This window comes from Brugia malayi (genome assembly GCF_000002995.4).
Source record: "Brugia malayi strain FR3 genome assembly, contig: Bm_v4_Chr2_contig_001, whole genome shotgun sequence".
Classification (NCBI taxonomy): Eukaryota; Metazoa; Nematoda; class Chromadorea; order Rhabditida; family Onchocercidae; genus Brugia; species Brugia malayi.
The window spans coordinates 3,313,914-3,326,741 of NW_025062476.1; the positions used below are offsets into that span (position 1 = coordinate 3,313,914).

General features: G+C 22.9%; 1 protein-coding gene across 1 annotated transcript; it reads left to right on the forward strand.

Annotated features, from left to right (window-relative positions):
• Positions 1 to 8,463: 8,463 nt before the first annotated feature.
• Positions 8,464 to 11,802, forward strand: Bm6225 (Uncharacterized protein; the record flags this gene model as incomplete). The annotated part of the gene is made up of 6 exons (XM_043078283.1): positions 8,464 to 8,556; positions 9,273 to 9,380; positions 9,580 to 9,744; positions 10,867 to 10,985; positions 11,273 to 11,504; positions 11,638 to 11,802. The coding sequence occupies 6 exons, from the start codon at positions 8,464 to 8,466 to the stop codon at positions 11,800 to 11,802; spliced, it is 882 nt and encodes a 293-aa protein (XP_042934217.1).
• Between the last annotated feature and the right edge of the window lie 1,026 nt (positions 11,803 to 12,828).

Consider the following 12,828-nt stretch of genomic DNA (forward strand, 5'->3'; position numbering starts at 1 on the left):
TTATGGATATTAATTCTATTGGACTGATTTCTTTTATGGCTAAAAGCTTTTTCCGATTCTCTTAAATCTTAAGTTAACTTACTTTAGGCCTACTTCTACAACTTTTTCTTCTAAAGAATGTTGAAAAGATTTATTAGCCAAAAAATGGCCAATTTTTAAGCAAATGTAAATTGAAATTAATTTATTGAAGTTTCCATTATAATCTTGTAGATTCTGACATATAGAGAACCACTGATTAATATCCAAATTATGTCAAAAGTTATCCTTGCATTTCGACGATGAAAAGTGAAAAATCAGTCTGATAAAAAAATGATAAAATTGAGATAGTTTATGGGATGATAAAAGTTGGATGATGAATAATGGCTATTGTTCGGTCCATTCTGAAATAGTGACCAATTGATTTTTCAAATCAGTGTCATTCATTAAGTTTCTGTTATAGAAATGCCAAGGAATGATAGAAAGAAATATTTCATGAAATATTCTTCACAACACAGCATGTTACTGAAATAATAAATATTACCGGTTTCCGGAATACTAAACGTATTTATATTAGTACTATCATGGAAACATAATTGGACACTGTAAGCATTAGAGTATGCAAATAAATCAGCCAAATAATAGAATTCAATTAATCCATAACTTTTTTTATTATAATTACTATCGGAATATTTACTAGCACATTAGTAAGTAAACTCTTTTCTTTGTGATCAAAGTTTTTAAAATCATTATTTTGTTTGAAAATTCCATTTCAAAATATGTTTGTTTTCCTTTTCTAATTTGAGAAATGACGAATATTTCCATTGGAATTCATCGAATTTCTTTTGTGACGCAAAAGGTTTTAAGTTTTAAGATAATGCTAAAAATTTCCCATAATTACAGGTGTATTTATCTTCGATAAAAATCTTTTTATCACTTTCAAAATTATATTTTAAAATAATTTTGTTAGTTTCATTTTTTTTTTTTTGTTTTACTTTCATCGTTTCAAAGAAAATTTTCTGTTTTATGAAAGGGAATAGTATAAAGGATCATCAGTTTGGAAGATCATTAAAAGTTTAGTATTCAGCTATGAAATCTGCAAAGAAATAATTTTTTTTATTTATTGATAATTCATCAAAACGGTAAAAAAATCGCAAAAATATTAAAAAATTTTGGAAAATTTCAGCGCTTTATTTATTTATAAATTAATTATTTTATATTAAATTAAATTTGTTTGAATCTAACATTTACAATATAACATTAATATTTAACAGATATTTCATTTATTATTGCAGCTAACGATGATAAAAGTAAAATAGCACGTGAAAAAAAAATTTTTTTTTCTCTTTTATTTCAAATTATTATCAAAGAAGCAATCTTAAACAATCACAGACAAAATGGAAGGAATCACTTTAAGAAGTATTTGCTTGTTATTTTAAATGTAACAATTTGATTCGTTGCACAAACAACTGAATAGTTCAAATTTTATTTCTCAAACTAACATATGTCTCTTTTTTTTTTTTATTCCATAATTTTTTACTCTTAGAAAATTGATTTTGCTGAAGAAATTCAATCTAAGCAATGTAGAATTCCATTTTAAATATGACCTTTAGAGGTTAGAGGTCAGCAAGGTAAGCGAATGCTTTTGCCTCTGTCTTTTTCCCTGTTATCATAAATAATCGGATCATCTACCTTCGACTGTTAACATATTATTCACTATCAAAAAAACATTCTTCTACAATTCATCATCTTTCGATCCTTCTTTCTTTATTTATATTTTAGCATATATTTCATTTAAGTAAGCAATTAACTTCGATAATTTTTAGAATTTTCGTTTCAAAGATATTTCTATCTTAGCATTGATAATATAACCGGATTTATTTAAAATTCTACAAAAAATATTAAATGTAAGTTTTTTTTTTCCAAGGTTAAATGCTTCAATATTATTAATTTTCTTTCTCTTTAAAAATTATTCATTTCTTTTTGCTAAGAATCAAATTAAGCTGAAACGGAAAATATTGTCATCCACCTGGAAATAATTCTTTCTGCCTTTTTTTTCCTCACTTTATTTGCATTGATAATATTTTTTTCTTTTCTAGTAGATGGTCATAAGTCTTTTATTGAAAGCAATAAAATAAAACCTTTATTTTAATCATGATTAAATTATCTCATTTACTATCATTGCTGATTAATTGATCTATCGATTAATTACTCTCAAGTGTGACAACATTTATTTACTTGTCATGCTGGCCCACAAATATTTCAACATGGTGATTCATTATTATACTCCTACAGATCATAAATTAGTGAAATTGTTGTAAATACCTTCGCTGACTTTGATCGGCGGTGTAGTCATTTCTTAATTAATAATGGTTATAATAATAATTAATAATACAACAGTAAGAATAATGATAATGAAAACATTAACAATTATGATGATGACAACAATAATCATGATAGTAATAATAATAATAAACCAATAGCTAAAATAAATAAATAATAGCAATAAATAGTAATAACAAATAATAATAATAACAGTAACAATAACAATAATAATAACAATAATAATAATAATGATAATAGTAATAAATAATAATAACGATAATGGTAATAAATAATGATAATTTCCTTCCATCTAATTCTTTCCTTAATTTTGATTTGATTTAATGCTTCTCTAACTATGTATGAACCATGCATTTCGCAGAACAAAGAATTCAACCACTCAGCCAGCAATGGCAGCTCGAAGCATTCCATAAGTTTTCGCTGCTTCTAAAACATCAAACATGCATTAATGATCGATCATCGATCTTTCCCTATGATTCATCGTTGCTTACCTGAATCCTTCTTTCGTCCTTTTTATTAATTCATACTATCTCCAATTTACCCATAACAATATCTTTACATTACGATTATCACAGGTAAATGCATTATAATTGAAAAATTCGTGAATGTTTGATGTTTCAAAGATTTTTTTTTTCTAATCTTTAATCTTTGAGGTCATTTTGAGGTCAGTGAGGTAATTTTATTTAGTATATGTGTGAGAAAATATGTCACAATATTTCCTTTACTATTTTTACTTTGACAGCATTTTCAAAATGATAATAGAATATTTGATACTATGCAAATGATTCCAAATGAAAAAAAAAAAAAAGTTCCTAGTAGAGAAAAGATTCAAATTCAAAAAAAATTGCAATTAATTGTAAATCCAAAAAAAAAAAAAATTTTACATAATGCAATAATTAAAAGAAAAAGCATTAGAATGGAAGAATTTAATAATCACACTTAAAATATGTAAGATACTTTTATCTAATTTTCCGCTCATCTAATTTTCAAACTGAAATTTTCTAATTTTAAAATGTTTATTGTCACTTTCTACGATAGTTTTTTCCTTTGAATTATATCTTATCATCGTTTTTAAAAGTAATATTGCATTCATATTTGTGATGAAAATGGCCACGTATCGAAATAATAACTCAGTTATATTGACATTTCGAAATGAATTTTCATACAGTCAGTTACTGATAAGATAATCAGTTTCTATCACTGATCTTAATACCTATCATTCCTTTCTTCTTTATAGCAATTTTTTTTTTTTTGTCTTCTTTTTCAGTATTCAAAATTGATCCCATTTCTATTTCCTCTCAACAATTATTTTCCTTTCCTTTCATTCCTTTTCATTTTTTTTTTCTTAAGCAACTTGCAAAATATTCATCATCATAATACTCTTTTGCTTTTTCTCTCTTTCTAGCTTCAAGTTTTATTAATTTGAATTACTTTTAATAGCAATTAGTTTTTATTAATTACAATTTATTTGTAGTAAATATAGCAAACTAATCGACACGATTGTAATTTTTATAATGTAAAAGTTGCAATTATAACCTTTCTTTTCAGTTAGGTTCATAAAATTTTATTTTAAATTGATTATAGCTTATTTATTTAAAGTATTATATTCAAATGTCATTGCTTTGTTCACCTTCTTTTCTACCTCTTTCTTCTATCTATTCTTTATGTATTTTATTATTTCGACAGTCATTTCCCTTTTCTTAATCCTACTTTTTCTTTACCGATTTTCATTATTTTAAAATCTTTCTTAATTCCATTTCCTCTATTCATTGCTCTTTCAAATGTGTACGCAATTTTCGTCTATTTACTTTTATTTTTATTCTTCTTCTAAATGATCGATCCTTTTCTTATATCAATCAATCAGCCAATAATTTTTTTTAATTTTCTTCTTTCTCATTTTCTACCTTTATTTCGTACAGATTCTTTTTTTTTCTTGGCCTTTTATGATCACAATTTCCTGTCTTCTCCTACCTTCCTCTACCTTGATCTTTCTATAATTATAACCTCTTGTGACCTTTTTTATCCCTTTTAATTATTTCCACTTACTGTATTACAATATTTGTACATTTCTCTTCATCTTCAATCGCTATGCTTTAAATTTATTAAATTCCGTTATCGAAGAACGTTTACGACTGTTAGACGTTGTTCACGTATGTTTGTTCCGAAGTATCGTTCCTATCACGTAGCATATGCGTATGCGCACTTTATTACGAGTTGGTCTCATTTGACCGATTCACTTTGAGATGTCTATTCAAAACTAATCAATCTGTTGGTCACATCTGATCCAGTGGTCAACTCTGTAGTACTCTGTTCTGGTCATCTAATAAAATGGTCCACCTAATTTAATACTTCTTATCAATTTAATTTATCACCAAATCTCTAACAGAATTTGCCTTTTATCAATAATAAAACTACTGAAACATACATCAGTTTCAATTTTCATTCTGCAACAATGCCATTAATGATGTGAGCGAAATTTAAGGATCGCAGAAGTTACTGATAAAGCGAATATATTCTTAGGAATCGATAGAAGAACCAATTTTCTTTCATTATTCGATATAACAGTATCAGTTAGCTTCTCAGAACAGACTCTCTCGGTATGTTATCAGTTATCAGCAGTAATGTTCTTCATCACCTTATCACTTATAATCTTTGTGATTACGGAAAGTATGCACTGATACCATTTTATTATTTGAACGAATAGTTTTTAAATTTCAACCTGTTTATAGAAAAGTAAAATTAAAAACTTATGACACTGATTTTGACAGAGACTGATGAGGTCAAATGGAAACGTACGTGAAGAAGTAGAATGATCTAATATTTTATTTAGTAATGTAATATCCTTTATTTGTTAGTTTACTTATTGCTTTAAACTAGTATTATCACTTGTTATTTATTATTATTGTTGTTTACTGCTACTAGCCTAGTAACAAAAGTAACAAAAATGTTCCGAGATAATGCTAATATAAAATTTGTTTACTTTACTTTGACAATATGCAATTCTTGGATTAAATACGAGTAACTAAAAGAGTAAAAAATTTAAGTTATCGGTTATAATTACATTTACATCCGCTTACATTTGCAATCAAAATTTACATCTGCCAATTGATTTAAATAGTTGAATATTGTTTTTGGCCTTTGGTCATCATATGTCCATGTTTGGTCATCATAATGTTTCAATTTTTTTTTAAAGTGAAAAAATTTGCAGTAATATATAGATCATTCATTCATTCATTCATTCATCCATTCATGATGACCTTATTTCATTTTCAACTTCAAATTTCGCTTCATTTTTTTGTTCAATTCAATTTATAATATTTATTTCAAGTTTAAATATTTTTTCAGATTTTTTCATGTCACATTTCCAATTATTTTTCTCTAATTGATCTTTCTTTTTTATGAAGAAAAAAAAAAAAAGAAAACAAAACAAATAATTATGAAATAAACTAATACTAAATCTAATACCTTTTTTTTTTTTTTTTTTAAATTAAACACTTCGACTATTCTATTTTTCTCGCTTGACATTTTCGTTTGTTCATGCTATTTTGCTTTCAAATTAGATTTTAATTCGTATCTGATAATTACAAAAAAGCATGCTATAATTAAATAAATTGTATTTGTCGATGAAAATTTGCCGATTTCGTTTGGTTATTGCTTCATTAATGGGAAAAAGTTAGAGAGAAATTGGTGGGTGTTACTGACTAAGCACTAATGATAAATGATATATAAATTTGGAATAGCTAAGTTAAATTAATGAATATCTAACGATTCAAATAATTTTATTCATTCATTCATTCATTTTTTTTTCTTTTTTTTTTTTTGTATCTATGGTAACAACTTAGTGAAAAAAAAAAAAAAAACAAACATTGAAATTATCAGTTGAAAAATAAATTTTATATTATCATAAATGCATAAAAGTATCACGCATTATGAATATTTTGAGAGAGAGAGAAAAAAAAACAAATTAATTTTAAGTTTTTATTTATCTTTCCATTTTTCTTCTTACGACTACTGCTATTATCTACTCATTTTATAAAACTTCAATCTTTACTTTAAACTATTTAATTTATAAAAGATTGAATTAATTATGCAATTAAAATTTAATTTGAAAACAAAAAAAAAAAAAAGAATTATCTACCATAATACACTTTTTTTTTTCATCCTTCAGATAATAAAATATTGCTTAGATTTTTATTGAAAAAAAAAAAAATTTCAAAGTTTACAAAATAAAATTTAACTGAACACTTTAAAATTAATCTTTAAATATTATCGTATCTGAGAAGTTTTACATTCATAACTTAATCGTCTAACTAATTTTTTTTTTTTTTTTTTAATCATTGTATTGAATTTGAAATTTATTTTAATGAAAAGCAAAAATGCTACCAATATTTTTCTTAAAATTTTATTTTCCATTTTATTTTGATAAAATACATAAAACATATTAAATCAATAATCATACTAAAATAGGAAAAAAGAAAAGTAAACAAGAAAGAGAAAGGAAAAGAAAGAGAAGAGAAAATTCTTATTGTAAAATTAAATTAGAATTTAAAAAAAAAAGAATTATTATGTTATTATATTTTTTCATACATCAAATGATGATTAATAAAAAAAAAAAAAAAAAAAATGAGAGAAAATTTTAATAAACAAAATTGATTATATCTCTTCCTTTCATCTAATTCAAATAATTCATGGCAAAATTATTTATAATTTACAATATTTAAATAGAAAATAAGACATAAATATAGAATATTGCAATAATAATTTATCATATTTGAATGAAAAAAAAAAAAAAAATGTATGATAAGTTTCGAGTAAAATGAAATAAAATTGAATTTATTCTCAAAAATTTTCCATATATTTTTCATCTATTATCTAAAATAGAATGAATTTTTTTAAATGGAATATTGATATATACAAATTAAACTTATACAAACTTTAAATTATATCAATGTATGATTATTATTCATTACTGATAATATTATTATCATAGAAAATAAATAATTTATTTCGTTTTTTGATTCGTTGGGATGATGTTAAGATAGCAATTTGATACTGCAAATTATCAATATATCATATACAATTAGTAATATCTTATCAATAAGTTACGGAAGTTTCCATTTAATCTCACATTTTCAACAATTTCAATTCTTCATGACAAATTATTTTTATAAGTAATTCGTTCAATAAAATGCTTCTTCTTCTTTTTTTTTTTTCGTTTTTCTTAATTTTACAGTTTTTGATTGATGTATTTTTCATAATTGCTTACATTCACTAACATTCGACTATTATTATCATTATTGTGTTAGCTTCTTATCAGTTTATCTGTTCAATAAATAATACATAACAACTATTCATTGATAATAGACAAATTTGCTATCTTTATAATCAAATTAATTTTTCCTTAATTCATTAATTAAATTATCATTTATGATTTTATTATAGTTACATTTTTCAGTTCCTTTTTATTAATGATTTTTTTTTCTTTTAATTTATCATTGAACAAATAACACAAGTAATTATTTTCTGATTAGAGGAAAAATGCTTTAAATTGTTAGTTTTTATTGATCTGCTTATCAGTTTATCATATTATCATTTAATTATTGTCATATATTTAATACAGGACAATAAATGATTGTTAATTATTTAAATGTTTAAAAAAAAAATTTCGCTTTCCACAAATGATTCATTCAAATATTTCATTGAAAATTTTTCATTATAAATTTTATATTTGTTAATAAATGCGATCGTTTTTTTCTTGTAATTTTAAATTGGAAAATTAAATATAAAATTGTATTATACAATTTATATTGCAATATGGTTGAAAAAAATTTTAATTACTTTCAATTAATTTTCTGTATTTCAATTTTTAATATATGAAATTTTAGTTTAACAAAATTATATATCAAATTCTTTCTTGTTTTTTCATATAAGAAAGCTTTGAATAATAATAAATTTTACATTTATTGCTGTAACGAATAGATCTGATAGCTTTCTAGGAAACAAAATTAATATTCAGTATCGATTAATCATTAGCAGTAATAATTAATTAATTAATTATTTGTGGAAGGAGAAGAAATTAATTTCGTATTTTTACAATTTGCTTACGATTTGTTAAATATTCTTTTTAAGGAAATAAATAAATAAATGTACGGAGTGACAATAACATCTAATGATATTCAAATTGATAAAACATTTAAATCAAAACGTGGACCAACGTTTCTTGCAACTATTCTATTAGTAAGTTTTAGCTATAATTTCAACAAATTTTATTATTATACTAATTTTATTGTCTAAGCAAAATTTATTATTTTATTATATACTATTTCCACTTTATATTCTTTTCTTTTTTTTTGCATAAAATAAATGGATTTTTTATTAAAACAAAAACTTAGATTCAAATTTTATATCATAAATTTTTCAAGTTTGATGCGTCAAAAAAAAAATTTAATTTTAGTTTTGTTTTTCAACCAAAAAAGATTTTTTTTTCATAAATCAAAGATCAGATATATTATGATTAAATATTTGTTCCTGAAAAATTTAATATTAAATATAATTTAATATAATAATATATAATTAAAATTTATGGGAAATTTATGCCATTTTTAATTTAATTTTTAAATTTACTAAAGTTAAATAAATCAATTTGATGGGAGATAGCATATTCATAATTCCAACTTCTCTTTTGTTATCATTTTTTGAAATAATAATAGTATTAATTTTAGATCGAATATTAGAAAGATTTAAAAATTATTGCTGTCCAAAATATTGTCTAAGATTTGAAATATTTTATCATTAAATTCTGCTAAAAAAATTTTTTAATAATAGCCATTAAAATCAAAGTTTAGGTTAATTTTATGAATTTTATGAATTAAGATTTACTCATTTTAGTCATTTTAACCGATTTATTCATCCAGTTTAACTATTTTTTTTGAAATAAATATTATACTTTTTAGGTTTTAGCATGGTTTGCAAATGAATTAGCATTAGCATGGGTACATGATCGAATACCACGTAATGGCGTACGTCCACTACCGGATTTATGGTTCAGTTTATTTCCTGAAGTGAGAAATTCGTTTAGTTTTACTAGAATTAAATTCAGTTCATTTTTTACAAAAATATTTTTACTATTTGAATTATGTTATTATTATTAAATTATTGAATTAAAAATTACTATCATTTATTTCTGTCAATCTTTATTTCTTTCAAATCAAAAAAATGATAAAAAATGTGAATTTTTTTCCTTAATTTTATTTGTTACAGATAACAAATTCAATCCTAGTAACAGAGTTTATAATGATTACTCTAATTGTGGCATTATTTATTGTCATATTTTGTCACCAATATCGATGGATTGTCATTCGAAGGATTTTTTTTTGCGCCGCTTTATGCTACACTTTTCGCGCTTTTTGCATTGTTATATTTCAGGTTTAATTTCACTTTTTTTTTCTTCTTTTTTTAATTTTAATTTTTTTTAACTTTTAAAATTGCAAAATTTTGATTTTTTTTCGCACTGACTGCACAATAATTATATAAGTTGAAAATAATCAATTATTACACAATATCTCATAAAATATTTGTAATAATCAACAATTTTTTCAACAAAACAAAAAAAATAACAAATCAATTGGAAAAAAAACAATTAAAATTTAAGTTGAAAAATAAAAATCATTGATTTTTTTTTGAGATATTTATCAAAAATTGCATAAACAAGTGAAATAATTTTATGTTTGTTGAAATTTTGTTTTTCATTCCTCGCAATAATTAGCACAAAATGGAAAATATAATGAAAATTACTATAATTAAGTAAATTATTTTATCTTTTTTTTTTTCACTTTTTTCCTACACATTTTTCTAATTACTGAAAAATTAAATTGAGGAAAAAAAAAAGTGAAAAAAGAATGTTTGATGACAATATGCAACATTGTTTTGCATCAAATGCTTAATTTTTTTTTCGCTCATTTATAGTTCAAACAAATGATATATCAGAAATTTCGATTGAAAATATTTGATAAATTCATGCAAATAATGCATTTAATTTTATGGTATAAATTATAATTGCAAAACTTTTAAATAAATTTAAAAAATTTTTGAAAAAAGATATGAGTTTATTTTTCTTTTACATTCTTTTCTACATCATTATTAGAGCACTCATTATTGATATCGTATCATTTTATCAGTTAATATTACTATTATCACTAGCAATACTATTCAGGAAATCAATCAATGCTTTGGTTGTATGAATTTAAAAAATTATATAACTTTTTGTGTTAACACCTAAGAGACAGTAAAATATTTTAATAAAGTAATAGAAATAGGATTAAATGAGATAAAATGTGATATTAACATAATGAGAAAAAAAATTTAAACCAATGGCATTTGATTACAATATTATTTCGAGATTTCAATACTCAATATTTTTTAAAACTTATCAGTTATTTAAAAATGATGAAGAAAAATTTCCCCTCATTTTTTTTTTCACACAAATCTCTGTTTTATAATTGTTATTGATAAAATTGAAATTAAAATTAAAACTGTCTCCTATTATAGGTACCTGTGCCAAGTGAGAAAACATATTGCGCACCGAAAAGTAATGGTAGCTTAAATATAATAATTAGTCGAGTTTTAAGGACATTTTGGTCAGTTGGAATTGAACAACTTCGTCCACGGTTAATTGCCTTTTTTTTTTTTTTCTTTTTTTATTTATTTTAATAATTTTTTTCCAAAAAAGAATAAACTATTTTTTTCAGTAAAAGATTAACTTTAAAACAATTTCTTCCATCAAATATTTAAAAATTTTTGCAACATATATTATTTAATGGAAAATATTTATATATCATTTACGTTCTATCATTACCATTAAATAATTAATTAATTATTAATTATGTATAAATTTATATTCTGAATTTTTTCCTGCAAATTCTAAACTGTTTCAAAATTACAGTTCCTTTTACAGAGAGCTTTGTGGTGATCTGATCGTATCAGGACATACCATATCACTATTTATGGCTGCATTAGCTTTGAAACAATACTGCCCAAAGAAATTTTTTTGTTTGGCTGAGTTATGTTACTGTGCCACATTTGTGGCCATTACATGTATATTATTGGCCAGGAAGCATTATACAATTGATGTGGTATTGGCCTATTGCCTTACAACACGCATCTTCTGGACTTATCACTCATTATCAGTATATCATTCATTCCTTTTCCAAAAAAATATTTAGCAGTTTGTTATCAATCAAATATAAATAAATTTCAACTATTGAGCATTTGTAATGCTTTTTTAAAATTTTAACTAAACATATGTTTATTTAATTACAGTATTCTTATCATCAAGGTGATTTCGATCAAATTCCTTTAAATCAATCAATTTGGGCATTTATGGTACCATATTTAGAAGCAGATGCACCACCACCACAATACTTTCAGAATCAATGGAAATTATCGTCCAACTGTTCACAATATTTCCGGAAAAGATCACCATAAAACATATAATACAATAGCTAATTTAGTGATTAGAAAAAAAAAGAAAAAAAATTTTTCTTCATGTTTGACTGAACTATAAATAAATAATTTTATTTGTTGTTTTATTTCTAACAAAATATTGCAAATATTTAAATTAGATACAAATTTCTTTTTTCCCAGAAATTTTTTATGAAAAATTTGAGTCTAATGATAATATTACATGTTGATAAACTATCAACAGTAAAGTTAATTTCTTAAAATAGAAACGATAGATAAGTTTGATTTTTACTTTCAAAAAAATATTGAATAATTTATTTTGAAAAAAAAAAAAAATTAATTCAATAAGTGTTTTTTTTTTTCTTTTGCAAAGTACAAATTAAATTTCCTAAATACATCCATAATAATTGTTAGCAGTAATGATAAGGTTTATTGTTTAAATTTTCGTTCCGCTCTTTTTTTCCATTGAAATTTGTATGTTTGCAGAGATGTAAAGATTGATTATTGTGAAACGGGTTGTAAAATGTTACTCAAACAAATGACAAAAATAAATTCAACCAGTCTTTTTCATTTATCATTCATTTTTATTTGAAAAAAAAAAAAAAAAAAATCACTAAAAATCAAATTCTAAGCTGAATTTTCCTTTCACAATTGTCATTGATTATATAAGTAAATGACACAATATGATTTATTGATTTATTTTTAAATTTTAAAATTTTGAAGTGAAAAGAAAAAGTGTTACATTTAGTAAGTTATGTTTATGAAATAATGATGAAAATGATGAATGATTCGCCAATGATTGTTATCATTCAATCTTTGCTTTTTGTTATTCTGTCAGATTTCAATTTCTTTAAAATTGTGATAAAATGGAAACAAAACTAAAATTTTGAAATTGTTGTAAATTATTCAATGAAATGTAATTTTTAAATTATCAAATTATATATTTAAAAAATTTTTTGAATAGCTGATCAATAACTGAATGGATGACATTGAAGTGTCGCAATGAAAATTTTCACATTACAATTATCTATTGAAAGTATTTGACACATT